This window comes from Leucoraja erinacea, chromosome 16, assembly GCF_028641065.1.
Source record: "Leucoraja erinacea ecotype New England chromosome 16, Leri_hhj_1, whole genome shotgun sequence".
Lineage (NCBI taxonomy): Eukaryota > Metazoa > Chordata > Chondrichthyes > Rajiformes > Rajidae > Leucoraja > Leucoraja erinaceus.
Window position 1 is genome coordinate 2,398,676 of NC_073392.1, and position 16,109 is coordinate 2,414,784.

Sequence of the window (16,109 nt, forward strand, 5' to 3'; positions counted from 1 at the left end):
TCAACTGAAAGTTAAAATTCTTAAAAGGTACATTATTTTACATAGGGGTTAGGTTCATAACCCCTTTGGCTAAGGGGATCAGGGGGTATGGAGAGAAGGCAGGTACGGGATACTGAGTTGGATGATCAGCCATGATCATATTGAATGGTGGTGCAGGCTCGAAGGGCCGAATGGCCTACTCTTGCACCTAATTTCTATGTTTCTATAAGTGATTGGAGCAGAATCTGGCCATTCGGTCTCGAGTCTACTCTGCCATTCAATCATGGCTGTTCTATCTCTCCCTTCTAACCCCATCCTCCTGTCTTCTCCCCATAACCCCTGTCACTCTACTAATCAAGAATCTAGCTATCTCTGCTTTAAAAATACCCATTACCTTGGTCTCCACAGCCTTCTCTGGAATTCCAAAGATTTACCACCATGTTGAAATTAATGTAGCATGGTAGATGTGAAAACAAATTCAAGGATGGAAAAAAAACAGCCCCAAAAAAAATTACCTTTATGATTTTGAAAATGATTATCTCCGCCTTCTTTCCATTAATCAAAGGATTAGGCTGAAGTACGTCACAGTATTTCGAAAGATAGACACCTGAAGAGAGATAAAAAGGTAATCTTTTTTGAAAGTCTGTTTGAAAGTTTGTATTTGGTTAATCTGAAAAGTAAACACGCTCAAAATCTCTCCAGTAAGAATTTGAGCGAGATAGTTCTACACCTTTATGCATTTAAAAATACAGATTTAAAAACATTTTTTTTTTTTTTTTTTTATAAAAAGATTTTTCTTACCCATTGCAGGATTTCCAAGAATGGTTACTTTGGAATTTCCCACAGACAATCCTTTCTCACAAATAGTGGGAACCTAGCAAGAGGAAAAAGGGAATAATTTAAAAGGCATTGATTCAATATTAAGACATAGCACTCTCCACTTATGACCCAGGAAATTCTGTGTTCAAGTCCTGCTCCGGAAACTTGAATACAAACAAAATCTTATTATTCAATGTAGCACCAAACAAGTGCTGCATACACTGTTGGAAGTACAGTCTATCATGCAAGGTTTAAACTCAAGCCTTATTTTATTTCTCGGGTAATGAAAAATTATTCAAAATTATTTTTCCATTTATAAAAAGGACAGGTGGTTACCTCTTAAACAAATTATTCAGCCATTATCACAATAATATTGTGAAAGCTACCAGTCTACCACATGTCCTACATTTCAACATTGACCATACATGTCAACATTTGTAGTGTTTTGACTGTGAGGACTAAAGCTTCTCAGGACTATTCTATAGGCTTTCTATATATTGTAAATACCAAAATATATTACAGTTCGAAAGAGAAATGGTACATCATACTGGATCAGAAAATATTTGAAAATAGGTTTTACATTTTTAATGATTCAATAAGATTCTAAGATTGTTGGGAAAAAAAGAGAGTTCAGTAGCAATTAAGAACAGAAAGTGAAAATATTGTTTGAAGAAATAAATAGCCATCACTGCACTGAATCTGACCAAGTAAACGTGCATAACATCATATCTGTAATGCCAACACATTTTGTATGCAATGATTTTGACAGAACAATCAAATAAGGCTTTAAGTTATAAATTCAACGGGTGTTTAGATGAACATTAATTGATAGGCAATTTCAAACTTTCATTTAGGTGAATTTACTTAATAGACAATAAGTACATGGGAATTACTGTACAGTTTCAAAGTAGACATGCTGGGTGCAGTGATTCGACAGGAATGTCTAAAATTGAGTTTTGGTTTAAGGTACATTTATTAAACAGAGTTTTTGAATATGTTTATCATCAAAGTACAATACTGAAACAAATAATTTAATTTAAGTTGGAGAGTTCCATTGTGCGATTTATCCAATAGTGAATTAAAAGTGCTGATTCACATAATTTTGAAATATCTGAACTTGCAAATTTCAAACTGCTGGAAGATGGTTTGGTGGCATATGTTACAACATAAAAGTAGCTTTTATCAGGCTTGTTTTAAATATTTCTCATAATAAATAAAATTCACCTGCGACGATTCAAGCAGCAAGAATGCGTAAGAGTCTGCCAACTCCTTTTCAACTCGGCCCTCGCTTCTCATTTCTTTCCTTTTCTCCCCGTACTAAAAATATTTAAAAAATATTCAAACGTATGCAACCTTGAAAGAACATTTACAAAAAATTGAGCCAAAATACGAAGTACACCAACCTCCCTCTCTAGTCTTTCGTTATGAACCAATCTAGCTTTCATGTAGGTAAAGTTTGCACTCGACGAAGGCTCCAGGCAATTCGTGTTGAGAATTTTCAAAATGTCTTGTTTAAATTCTCTGGGGCCCACTGGTACTAGCTGACAGAGTTCTGAAAGTAAATTTATTCAATTAATACAACAGCAACATTTCAGAACTATTTTAATTTTCACATTCAATCAAACAAGTTTCCATTTCTGCCGTGCTTCAACTTTAAACAGTAGTGATTATTTGTGTTTATTACTTTTTCTGTTTTTCTGTGATCAGCAAACCTCAAATTAAACATTGTATAATCAAACCCATGTTACAGTAGCAGAACCATTATGTTTCTTGCCAAAAGTCTTGATACACGAATCACTTTGAATAATGTCGTCAGGGCTTAAGCATTCCATATCAAAGGATGTATTTTACAAGTACTGCAACACACTGTCAGCATAATCAAGGACCAATCTCAGCCCATTCACCCCATTAGGCAAGAGGTACAGAGGATGGAAAACACATACCTCCAGATTCAAGGACAGTTTCTTCCCAGCTGTTATCAGGCAACTGAATGGTCCTCTCATCATCTAGAGTGCAGCCCTGACCTCACATCTACTCATAGAGACCTTTGAGATATCTCTAATCAGACTATATCATGCACAAAATGATATACCCGTTATCCATTATCTGTGCTCTATGGACAGCTTAATTGTAATCACGTATAATTTTTTTTGAGGTGAGTAAGGTGTTGCATTTTGGGAAGTCTAACTTGGGTAGGACCTACACAGTGAAATGTAGGGCTCTCAGGAGTGTTGTAGAGCAGAGCGATGGTGCATGGTTTCTTGAAGGTGGAGTCCCAGGTAGATATGGTGGTCAAAAAGGCGTTTGGCACATTAGCCTTCATCAGTCAGAGTATTTAGTATAGAAGTTGGGAGGTCATGTTATATAAGACGTTGGTGAGGCCACATTTAGAGTATTGTGTACACTTCTGGGCACCATGTTATAGGAAAGATGGTGTTAAGCTGGAATGGGTGCAGAGATTTACAAGGATATTGCCAGGGCTAGAGGTTGAGCAGGCAGGGATTCTATTCCTTGGAGCACAGGAGGATGAGGGGTGATCTTATGGATGTATAAAATCATGAGAGGAACAGATTGGGTAGATGCACAGGGTCTCTTGCCCAGAGTCGGAGAATCAAGGACCAGAGGACATAGGTTCAAGGTGAAGGGGAAAAGATTTAATAGGAATCTGAGTGGTAACATTTTTACAAAGGGTGGTGAGTGTATGGAACAAGCTGTCAGAGGAGGTGGTTGAGACAGGGACTTTCCCAATATTTAAGAAACAGTCAGACAAGTACATGGATAAGGCAGGTTTGGAGAGATATGGACCAATTGCAGGCAGGTGAGACTAGTGTAGCTGGGACATGTTGGCCAGTGTGGGCACGTTGAGCCGAAGAGCCTGTTTCCACGCTGTATCACTATACGGCTCATTGACTAGATAGCACGCAAACAAAAGCTTTTCACTGTACCTTGGTACAAATGACAAAAATCAACTAAATTAAACCAAACACCAGCCCGATGCAAATAAATTGTCTAGTTGCCTTTTCAAGCCAGACTAGGGGGTAGAAAGGGTTTTAAAAATAACTAATTCTACATTTTTAGTGACAAGGAAACCGGCTACAGATAAGGATATAGATAAGAGAAAAATAGTTTAACAAATGACAGCACATATTTGTAGCAAAGTGGCATGTGGTGCTCATTTACAGAATTGAAACTCGTGTGATTAAAGGATGCCAATTTACAGGAGGAACAGAGAGCAGACCGTAGTGGTGATCCAACTGCTTTCTCCACAAATGCTGCCTGAACTGCTGAGTTCTTCTACATTTTATCTTGGACCCCCTATTGTTTTCTTTCCTAAAGAGATGTTTTAGAGATACAGCGCACAAATAGGCCCTTCGGTCCACCGGGTCCGTGCCGACCAGCGATCCCCGCACATTAACACTATCCTACACCCACTAGGGACAATTTTTACATTTACCAAGCCAATTAACCTACAAACCTGTACATCTTTGGAGTGTGGGAGGAAACCGAAGATCTCGGAGAAATCTCACGCAGATCACGGGGAGAATGTATAAACTCTGTACAGACAGTACCCGTAGTCAGGACCGAACCCAGGTCTCCAACGCTGCATTTGCTGTTAGGCAGCAACTCTACTGCTGCGCCACCATGGACCCCCTGGTTCAGTTAAGTTTCTCTTATTTAAAGCAAGAAATGTAAGAAATCCATACCACATTATTTATCATAATTATTTTTCTTGGCATTATTTCTGTATTTTTTCAATACCTATCGATATATAATATATATAATTTGTCAAAGAGTAAATTACCATTCCCCCAGCCTAATATGCCAAAAGCATGCTGTATTAGCATCCTTGCTTGACATTTAAGCGAGAATGGATTTTATTTCCAACTCACAACTGAGTATGCGTTTGTTTCATAGATCACACTGCACTGAATCTGACCAAGTAAACTTACAGTACACAAATAATACTCGTCTGTGCACACTTGCAATTCCAAATGCAAACCATTGCTGTTTTTTACCCTGAATCATTTTTTCTCCAATGGATATTGTTCAGGCAAACCCATATCAGAAACATTTGAATATTCCTCACTTTGACTGGATTCCTGCCTAACGCCAGTAAATCTGATAGCATTTAAAAGGAAAAATGAAAGTATACATCTTCATCACTTTATTACAAAATTCAAAACGACTTCAAATCCTACTGAAAATTGTCATGCATTTCCATCTAATTTCATGGTGAAATGTGATGTAACTGCAGATTCTGGTCTTGTGATGACCTAGAAAAGGCTTTTGGTCTCCCTTCCAAAAGCCATTTGCAGTGCCCTCCATAATGTTTGGGACAGAGGCCCATCATTTATTTATTTGCCTCTGTATTCCACAATTTGAGATTTGTACTAGGAAGGAAAAAAAAAAAAAAAAAAAAAAAAAAAAAAAAATCACACGTGGTTAAAGTGCACATTGTTATATTTTAGTAACGGCCATTTTTATACATTTTGGTTTCACCATGTAGAAATAAGCTGTTTATACGTCGTCGTCGTCCCCCCCCCCATTTCAAGGCACCATATTTGAGACACATGGCTTCACAGGTGTTTGTAATTGCTCAGGTGTGTTTAATTGACTCCTTAATGCATGCATAAGAGCGCTCTCAGCACCTAGTCTTTCCTTCAGTCTTTCCATCACCTTAGGAAACTTTTAACAACACGAGGACCAAAGTTGTGCCAATGAAAGTCAAAGAAGCCATTATGAGACTGAGAAACAATAATAAAACTGTTAAGACATTAGCCAAACCTTAGGCTTACCAAAATCAACTGTTTGGAACATCATTAAGAAGAAAGAGTGCACTGGTGATCTTACTAATCGCATAGGGACTGGCAGGCCAATGAAGACATCCACAGCTGATGACAGAAGAATGGTTTCTATAATAAATAAAAATCCCCAAGCACCTGTCCGACTGATCAGAAACACTCTTCAGGAGTTAGGTGTGGATTTGTCAATGACCACTGTCCGCAGAAGACCTCATGAACAGAAATACAGAGGCTACACTGCAAGATGCAAACCACTGGTTAGCCGCAAAAATAAGCTTTCCGGGTTACAGTTTGCCAAGTACTTAAAAGATCAACCACAGTTCTGGAAAAAGGTCATGGACAGATGAGACGAAGATTAACATATCAGAGTGATGGCAAGAACAAAGTATGGAGGAGATAAGGAACTGCCCAAGATCCAAAGCATACCACCTCATCTATGAAACACAGTGATGGGGGTGTTATAGCCTGGGCATGTATGGCTGCTGACGGTACTCGCTCACTTATCTTCATTGATGATAAAACTGCTGATGGAAGTAGCATAATTAATGCTGAAGTGTATAGACACATCCTATTTGCTCAAGTTCAAACAAATGCCTCAAAACTCAATGGCCAGTGCTTCATTCTATAGCAAGACAATGATCCCAAACATACTGCTAAAGCAACAAAGGAGTTTTTCCAAAGCTAAATAATGGTCAATTTGAGTGGCCAAGTCAATCACCCGATCTGAACCCAATTGGGTGTGCCTTTTATATGCCGAAGATAAAACTGAAGGGGATTAGCCCCCAAAAAAAGCTCAAAAGCTAAAGATGGCCCCAGTACAGAGCATCACCAGAGAAGACACCCAGCAACTAGTGATGTCCATGAATCGCAGACTTCAAGCAGTCATTGCATGCAAAAGATATGCAACAAAATATTAAACATGACTACTTTCATTTACATGGCATTGTTGTGCCCCAAACATTATGGTGCCCTGAAATGGGGGACTATGTATAAACACTGCTGTAATTTCTACATGGTGAAACCAAAATGTTTAAAAATGGCCTTTATTAAAATCTAACAATGTGCACTTTAACCACATGTGATTTTTTTTCTATTCCAAATCTCATATTGTTGAATACAGAGGCAAATAAATAAATGATGGGTCTTTTGTCCCAATCATATGGAGGACACTGTATATTTGAGACTATCCATATACAGAAATCCAATATCAATACAATTCTACTGCCCTTGGACTATCTTCAAATTGCAGAAACACACGTGGCCTTGCAAGTCCACATAATAACGTGATTAAAATAATATCAATGTCATGTGCAGCTCGACCCGGGGCACGCAGGCGACCCGGGCACTACAGCCAGTCCTGGGGCACTACAGCCAGTCCCAGGGATGCGAGCTGATCTGGGAACTGCAGCTAGTCCCGGTGCACGCTGGCGATCTGGGTGCTAGAGCCAGTACCGGGGAAGCGAGCTGATCTGGGAACTCGGCTAATCCCAGTGCACGCTGGCGACCTGGGTGCTACACAGCCAGTCCCGGGGCAGGCGAGTCGACCTGGGAACTGCAGCCAGTCCCGGGGCAGGCGAGCCGACCTGGGAACAGCAGCCAGTCCAGGGGCACGCGAGGGACCTGGGAACTGCAGAAAACAAAATTAAAAAAACGTGAAAACTAATGCGAGAAACACCAAGTGTTACACTATGACGATAGATGTGGCCCGCTATCCGCTCAGACATGGGTCCTGTCCCGTGCAAAACAAGATTGCAAACTCCTGCTCTAGCGTGTCCAATTCCTTAAAGATCTTACGTTTCAATTGTAAATAGCTGCGGTCCCAGCACCGAGCCTTGCGGTGCCCCACTGGTCTGGAAGTGACCAGTTAATCCCTACTTTTTGTTTCCTGTCTGACAACCAATTTTCTATCCATATTAATACCTGCCCCCCAAAACAATGTGCTCTAATTTTGCCCACTAATCTCCTATGCGGGACCATATCAAAGGCTTTCTGAAAGTCCAGATACACTACATCCACTGCTCTTCATTGTCCATTTTCCTCGTTACATCCTCAAAAAATTCCAGAAGATTAGTCAAGCATTATTTCTCCTTCGTAAATCTATGCTGACTCGGACCAATCCTGTTACTGCCATCCAAATGTGTCGCTATTTCATCTTTTATAATTGACTCCAGCATCTTCCCCACCACCGATGTCAGGCTAACTGGTCTATAATTCCTTGTTTTCTCTCTCCCTCCTTTCTTAAAAAGTGGGATAACATTAGCTACCCTCTAATCCACAGGAACTGATCCTGAATCTAGAGAACACTGGAAAATGATCACCAATGCGTCCACGATTTCTAGAGCCATTTCCTTAAATACCCTGGGATCAGTCTACCCAACACCATTTCCCGCCAAATATGAATTCCCTTCAGTTCCTCCATCACCCTAGGTCCTCTGGCCACTAGTACATCTGTGAGATTGTTTGTGTCTTCATTAGTGAAGACAGATCCAAAGTCTGCCATTTCCTTGTTCCCCATAATAAATTCACCTGTTTCTGTCTTCAAGGGTCCAACTCGGTCAACTAATTTTTTCCTCTTCACATAACTAAAGAAGCATTTACTAACCTCTTTTATATTCTTGGCTAGCTTACCTTCGTACCTCATCTTTTCTCCCCGTATTGCCTTTTTAGTTATCTTCTGTTGCTCTTTTAAGTTTCCCAGTTCTCTGGCTTCCCACTCATCTTTGCCACGGTATACTTCTCTTTTTTTTAATATTGTTCTTGACTTCCCTTGTCAGCCATAGTCGCTCTTTGGAATCTTTCTTCCTCTTTGGAATGAAATGATCCTGCACCTTTTGTATTATTCCCAGAAATACCTGCCATTGTTGTTCCACTGTCATCCCTGCTAGGGTATCTTTCCAGTCAACTTTGGCCAGCTCCTCCCTCATGGCTCCATAGTCCTTTGTTCAACAGTAATACTGACACCTCCGATTTTCCCTTCTCTCTCAAATTGTAGATTAAAACATCATATTATGGTCACTACCTCCCAATGGCTCCTTTACCTCAAGTTCCCATATCAAATCAAGTTCATTACACAACACTAAATCCAGGATTGCCTTCTCCCTGGTCAGCTTCAGTATAAGCTGCTCTAAGAATCCATCTTAGAGGCACTCCACAAACTCCTTTTCTTGGGGTCCAGTACCAACCTGATTTTCTCAGTCTATCTGCATGTTGAAATCTCCCATAACAACCGTAGCATTACCTTTGCGACATGCCAATTTAAAATCTTGATTCAACTTGCACCCTATATCCAGGCTACTGTTTGGGGGCCTGTGACACTGCCACAGAAGGCAGTGAAGGCCAATTCACTGGATATTTTCAAGAGTTAGATTTAGCTCTTCAGGCTAAAGGAATCAAAGGATATGGGGATAAAGTAGGAACAGGGTACTGAGTTTAGATGATCAGCCATGATCATATTGAATGGTGGTGCTGGCTCGAAGAGCCTACTCCTGCACCTATTTTTCTATGTTTCTATTATGTAAAATAAAAACTTTGAACCTCCATTATATTTTATCATGGTGAAAGGACAAGGCACCAAGAATTCCAACAGGTCTTCATACAATGCTACATCAGAGTAAACTATGACGTTTCAGTTGTAGTTTCAAATATTTACTTCAAATTGATGCTAACAAAGCCCCCCAAGGAACAAATGTCATCCATAGTATCATGCCCTAAACCATAAATCAATAGGCAGCAACACGACATCATAATTAACAGCCAATGACCAATGGCCTAACAGTACAACGAGGAACCAGAGAGCATTAAAACCAAAGATCCCCGAGTGAAGATCTAGAATGCCATCCATGGAGCTGATGGGAATTAGATTGCATTGCAATTTGCAAAAGAGAACAAAATAATTTTGAAGCAGTACATTTGAGTCATTGGGCCAACACAGTAGAGTTGAATGGATGGTTCTTTCGAGGTTCGAAGATCAGACAAGGGCTCGTTTGGCAGAAAGACTGCCTTATTTCAAGAATAGAGTGGAATCAAATTTTGCAAGTGTCTTGGTCAGCAGTAAATGAAAAAAAAATTACAACTCCAAGTCCACATGATATGCATCACATCTTCTTAACAAGACAGCTTTAAGACCAAGTTATATGGTAGATTCACTGCCTCTTCTGTGCCATAACAAACAAATTTGAGAAAAATCAAAGATGATATTCAAAATTTGGTGCTTTTCCAAAATTCCTTATATTTCCATGAACAACACTGATAGTGTTGCATCCTAGTTTTAGTCAATCTATTGGTATTTGGGAATGCAAAACAATCTATTTAGAAGAATAGTCATTCTATTCTATTCAATCTATGCATCATGGGCCTATGGTCTTCCACCAAGACCAAAACCCTACATAAGGCTGGGATGGGCTATCCCAACTCATATGATCGGATTAACAAGAAACCATTGTCCTCCAAAACAAAACCGGGTTAGTTATCATTCCCATTTTCCACTGCATGTGGATGACGACGAAAGCAAAAGGAGAGTAAAGAAGTCACTCCTCAAGACCTTGCAGATTGCAAGTAGCAGGGCCCTGGAGGTCTGGTCAGGTATTAAATACCAAAATTCCACATTTCTGACCACAGACCACATGCTTGCCTTGTGGTCCACTTACCTGCATCTACTGGTGGCTCTTAAATGAAAGGTTTTAGTATTTTGTTTTGGTTTTATGCTCTGGTTTGCTAACGCCTCCCCCCCTAATTAAACAAAACAACAGATGGTTCCCAATCTCTCTCTCTGTCCTCTGTCTGCCTGCAGCAGCAGCAAGACGCAAGTGAACCGGAATTCATGGCGAGCATCAAGAAACAGCGCTGAGGCTGAGAGCAGATCACAAAACAAAGCACCTTTCTTTTCTTTGTTCTTCTTGGGGATCTGAAAATTCTTCCGCACAAGGTCCTCGGCGGTTTTATGGACGCGCTCCTCGCCCTCTGCAGCGCTAGGGTTGGGAGCCGCAGCCATGTCGGCCCGGAGCGGCCCGGGGACGGAGGCGGAGGCGGAGGCTTGTTCGCCATTTTGTTGTTTGGATCTCCAAGTGTTTCGGAAGAGAAGCGATGACTTCGCCTTGGCGGCGGCTCCGGCTCCGGCTCCGTTCTCGTGGCTCGGGTGCCTCTCCCGATCGCCCTCCTTCGTAAGCGGGATCCGTTTTTTTCTCAGGTTCGTCGTGAGAAGCCATTTTCTCTTTAAAAAAAATAAATTGTGAGGGAAGGGGAGGGGGGGGGTGGGGTGTTGCCAGAGAGCAGTGTGTTTGTGGGAGCGCGGCCCAGTGCCTCACAGCGCGGGCGCCATGCTGATGCTGCCCTCTCTCCTCTCGAGCACGAGCGGCGGCCGCTGGCGGGACGGGGAGGGGGAGGGGGGAACGCAGCGCGCGGCACCGCCCTAGCCACGCCCCTACACCCTGCGCCAATCAGCGAGCGCTTCTACCACCCCGCCCCTCCCCCGCTTATAAAATGCGGGGGCGGGACAATTATTGTCGGACAACCGCCGCGTGGGCGGGGCAGGTGGAGCTGGCGGAGGGGTGGGTGTGCCGCTGGCTGAGGGGTGGGTGCCGCTGGCGGAGGGGAGGGGGTGCCGCTGGCGGAGGGGAGGGGTGGGGGTGCCGCTGGCGGAGGGACGGGGGGTGCCGCTGGTGGAGGGGAGAGGGTGCCGCTGGCTGAGGGGAGGGGGTGCCCGCTGGCTGAGGGGGGGGGTGCCGCTGGCTGGAGGGGAGGGGGTGCCGCTGGCTGGGGGGGGGGGTGCCGCTGGCTGAGGGGGGGGTTGCCGCTGGCGGGGGGGGGGGGGTGCCGCTGGCTGAGGGGTGGGGGTGCCGCTGGCTGAGGGGTGGGGTTGCCGCTGGCGGAGGGGTGGGTGCCGCTGGCGGAGGGGTGGGGGGTGCCGCTGGCTGAGGGGTGGGGGGTGCCGCTGGCGGAGGGGTGGGGGGTGCCGCTGGCTGGAGGGGGGCGGGGGTGCCGCTGGCGGGGCAGGTGGAGCTGGCTGAGGGGTGGGGGGCGGAGGGGAGGGGGTGCCGCTGGCGGAGGGGAGGGGGTGCCGCTGGCGGAGGGGGGGGTGCCGCTGGCGGAGGGGGGGGGTGCCGCTGGCTGGGGGAGGGGGTGCCGCTGGCGGAGGGGAGGGGGTGCCGCTGGCGGAGGGGAGGGGGTGCCGCTGGCTGGCTGGCGGGGCAGGTGGAGCGGCGGAGGGGAGGGGGGGCGCCGCTGGTGGAGGGACGGGGGTGCCGCTGGTGGAGGGGGGGGGGTGCCGCTGGCGGAGGGGAGGGTGCCGCTGGTGGAGGTGGAGGGGGGGGGTGCCGCTGGCGGAGGGACGGGGGTGCCGTGGCTGAGGGGGAGCTGAAGCTAGGCCTCAGTGGAGTTTGTTTGTTGTTTAGTGGTCAAGCGCTGATGGTTGTTGGGGGAAGGTGGAGGGATAGGGATATGGGAGGGGGAAGTGGAGGATGGATTGGGGGGGAGGTCGAGGAGGGATATTGGGGGGGGGTGTTGGAGGAGGGATAAGGGGGGGAGGTGGAGAAGGGATAGGGGGGGAGATGGCGGGGTGGAGGGATGGTGGGGAGATGGATGGGGTTGGGTGGGATGGGGGGGGGTGGAGGGGGGGGGGGGGGGAGGGAGATAGAATGGAGTCTCCGACTGCAGCTACAACTCCGACTACAAGAATAAGGGGGTAAGCCATTTAGAATGGAGACGAGGAAACACTTTCCTCACAGAGAGTGGTGAGTGTGGAATTCTCTGCCTCAGAAGGCAGTGGAGGCAGGTTCTCTGGATACTTTCCAGATAGGGCTCTTAAAAATAGAGTCGGGATATGGGGAGAAGGTGGGAACGGGGTACTGATTGGGGATGATCAGCCATGATCACATTGAATGGTGGTGCTGGCTCGAAGGGCCGAATGGCCTACTCCTGCACCTATTGTCTATCTCTGTCCTGCCCACTTCCCTGACATCAGTCTGAAGAAGGGCCTTGACCTGAAACGTCACCTATTCCTTCTCTCCTGAGATGCTGCCTGTCCCATTGAGTTATTCTAGCTTTTTGTGTTTATCTTCAATTTAAACCAGCATCTGCAGTTCTTTCCTACACCACATAAATTGAGTTGGATTGGCATTTGGCTGCACAGTCATGAGTTTATATGGAGTATAGTAGAGGGGCTCGCAATGTATCCCATGGGGGCTAACCTGAACCAACGTACACCTTGTCAAAGGGCTTGCTAGTGACCAGCTTGATGAGATCTGCGCTACCCTCGGCAATCTTCTGGGTCACTTCTACGAAAAAAATTGGTGAGCCACGATTTCTCATGTACAAAGCCATGCTGATTGTTCCTAATCAGTCCTTGTCTTTTCAAATGGACTTGGATGCTCCCTCTCAGAATCCTGTCCAAAAACATATCCAACACTGATGTTAGCCTCATTGATCTATTGTTCCCAGACTTTTCATGGCATGCATTCTTAACCAAAGGCACGACACCAGCCATCCTGCTGTCTTCCAGCACTTCACCTATGGCTGTCAATGATACAAATATCTCTGCCAGCGGCCCTGCAATTTCTCTCCATTCTTCCCACAATTTCATAGAATAGTCTAGGCCAGGTTAAGATCTCTGGCACCTCCTCTTCTACAATATGGACTCTCTAAGACATCACTATAAACTTCCCCTGAGTAACCTGGCATCCATGTTTGGCTCAATGATAAATACAGATGAGAAATATTTATTTACGATCTTGAGCATTTCCTGTGGTGCCACATAGAGATGACTGATCTTTAAAGAGACCTATTGTTTTACTCTTTTGCCTGTAACATGCTTGGAGGACCTCTTTGGATTCTTCATTATCTTATCTGCCAAAGACTTCTCAAGTACCCCTTTGCCTTGCAGGTTTCTAGCTTAAAAGTTTTTCTCTCTGAAGAGTAGTTGTATAGCCTCTATATGCAAAAGAAACACGTGATGCCACCTGCCTGTACCTGACATATGGCAACCTTTTCTTCATTAGAGCTTCAATATCTTTTGTTATCCAGGATTCCCTACGTCATTTCTTTTAATGTGTCTAAATGTGTGTTTTAATGTCTCTTGGTATGTCTTGTGTGGTAATGGGGGGACCGCTTTCGGTCGCCTCCTCCACGGAGAGGCGACTTTTCCCATGTCGCCACCCTCGCGGCCTAATACCATGGATTGGTGCGGCCTTTCCCGGAGTTCCGCGGTCTGTGGAGCTTCTAGCCGCGGGCGCGGCGTCTGGAGCCTGGGATTCTCCTAGGGATCGCTGGAGAAGAGCTCCTATCGCCGGCCCACGGCTGATAACATCCTGAGGGCGTGGCGTGGACTTAACTTCTGGAGCCTGGGTTCCCTCGCCGGGGACAGCCAGAGGAGAGCTCCGACCGCCGCCCTGTGACCTACAACATCCTGAAGCCACGGCATCCGGTAGGAAAGCGCCGATTTGGGACCTCCAAGATGCGGAGTGTGTTTGACCGTCCCGATGTCGGAGTTTCAACCATCTTGACGAGAGTGCCTGTACATTGGGTCTTCCGTAGCGGCGGCTACGGAGGTTTATGGCCCCGACCACGGGTGAACAATGGGGGAGGACTGACTACTTTGTGACTTCCACCACAGTGAAGAATGCTGTGGTGGATGTTTGTGTTTAATTTTATTGTGTATGGTGTATTCTTTTTTGATTGTACCGCTGCTGGCAAATTCATTTCATTGCACTTATATGTGTATGTGACAAATAAAACTGATTGATTGATTGCTGCCATTCTTCCCTTTACGCTAATAAGAAAATGCTGGCATTAAACTTTACCTATCTTACTTTTGAGAGCTTGCAACTTGTCAGTCATTCCTTTACCTGCAACAGCCTCCCCCAATTGACTTTTGAAAGGTCCTAGTACCATCAAAATAGGCCTTGCACCAATTCCTTTACCTGCAACAGCCTCCCCCAATTGACTTTTGAAAGGTCCTAATACCATCAAAATAGGCCTTGCACCAATTTAGGGCCGGTCGTAAACTTTTCCATAATTATTTTAAAATTGATAATCTTAATCGCGGGTCCCAACATACACCCCAACTAACACTTCAGTCACCCTACCTCATTTTCCAAGAATCCATGTCAAGTTTTGTAATGTACGAGAAACATTTGTGTTGAAGCTAATGTCCAATGCTTCAGAAGAAAGGCGGTCTGACAGGTGTTTTTGTGTCGGGCTTTTGCTGCAGATGCTGAAAGTATGTATTCCATTACCTTGAAGTTTGCATTTATATATTTTCCTTCTGTGAAGCAATAACTATGATCATCTAATTAAGATTTATTTCAGTTTGGGTCAACACATAACTGTAATGCACATGATTCTTCATGAAGAATATAGTGCAGGCTAGATTTTTGGTGTACACTGCAAATATGGTCAGACACTGGATGGTGCAGTGGTAGAGTTGCTGCCTTGCAGTGCCAGAGACCCAGGTTCGATCCTGACTAGGGTGCTGTCTGTACAGACAATAGATGCAGGAGTAGGCCCTTCGAGCCAGCACCGCCAATCACTGATCATGGCTGATCAGCCACAATCAGTACTCCGTTCCTGCCTTCTCCCCGTATCACTTGACTCCGCTATCTTTAAGAGCTCTATCTAACTCTTGAAAGCATCCAGATAATTGGCCCTCACTGTCTTTTGAGGCAGAGAATTCCACAGATTCACAACTCTGGGTGAAAAAGTGTTTCCTTATCTCCAATCTAAATGGCCTACCCCTTATTCTCAAACGGTTGCCCCCAGTTCTGGACTCCCCCAGCATCGGGAACATGTTTCCTGTCTCTGGCGTGTCCAATTCCTTAATAATCTTATGTTTCAATAAGATTCTTCTAAGTTTCAGTGTATACCAGCCCAGTCATTCCATTCTTTCAACATATGACAGTCCCGTCATCCTGCGAATTAACCTCGTGAACCCATGCTGGACTCCCTCAATTGCAAGAATGTTCTTCCTCAAATCTGGAGACCAAAACTGCACACAATACTCCAGGTGTGGTCTCACTGGGGCCATGTACAACTGTAGAAGGACCTCTTTGCTCCTATACTCTTGTTATGAAGGCCAACATGCCATTAGATTTAATGTGAGTGAGTGAGTTATTCTTTATTGTCATTCAGACCTTTCGGTCTGACCGAAATTTCGTGCCTTGCAGTCATATATATATATTATAAAATAATGCAGCTATTTCATCTCTTATAATCAATTGACTCCAGCAACTTCCCCGCCACCAATGTCAGGCTAACTGGACTATAATTCCCTGTTTTTTTCTCCCTCCTTTCTTAAAAAGTGGGATAACATTACCTACCCTCTAATCCACAGGGACGGATCCTGAATCTAAAGAACATTGGGAAATGATCACCAATGCATTCACGATTTCTAGAGCCACATCCTTAAGTACCCTGGGATGTAGACCATCAGGCCCTGGGGATTTATCAACCTTCAGTCCCATCACTCTACCCAACACCATTTCCTGCCTAATGTGAATTTCCTTCAGTTTGGGGTCCTCC

At 44.7% G+C, this 16,109-nt stretch overlaps 1 protein-coding gene across 1 annotated transcript in view; it reads right to left on the minus strand.

Annotated features, from left to right (window-relative positions):
* The window catches only part of LOC129704450 (protein TASOR-like), a 35,139-nt gene extending 24,200 nt beyond the window's left edge, over window positions 1–10,939 (minus strand). The window contains 6 exon segments of the mRNA XM_055647527.1: window positions 495–586; window positions 781–853; window positions 2,023–2,115; window positions 2,202–2,350; window positions 10,476–10,779; window positions 10,781–10,939. Of these exon segments, the coding sequence (XP_055503502.1) occupies window positions 495–586; window positions 781–853; window positions 2,023–2,115; window positions 2,202–2,350; window positions 10,476–10,779; window positions 10,781–10,804 (735 nt within the window). The 5' untranslated portion in view covers window positions 10,805–10,939.
* Between the last annotated feature and the right edge of the window lie 5,170 nt (window positions 10,940–16,109).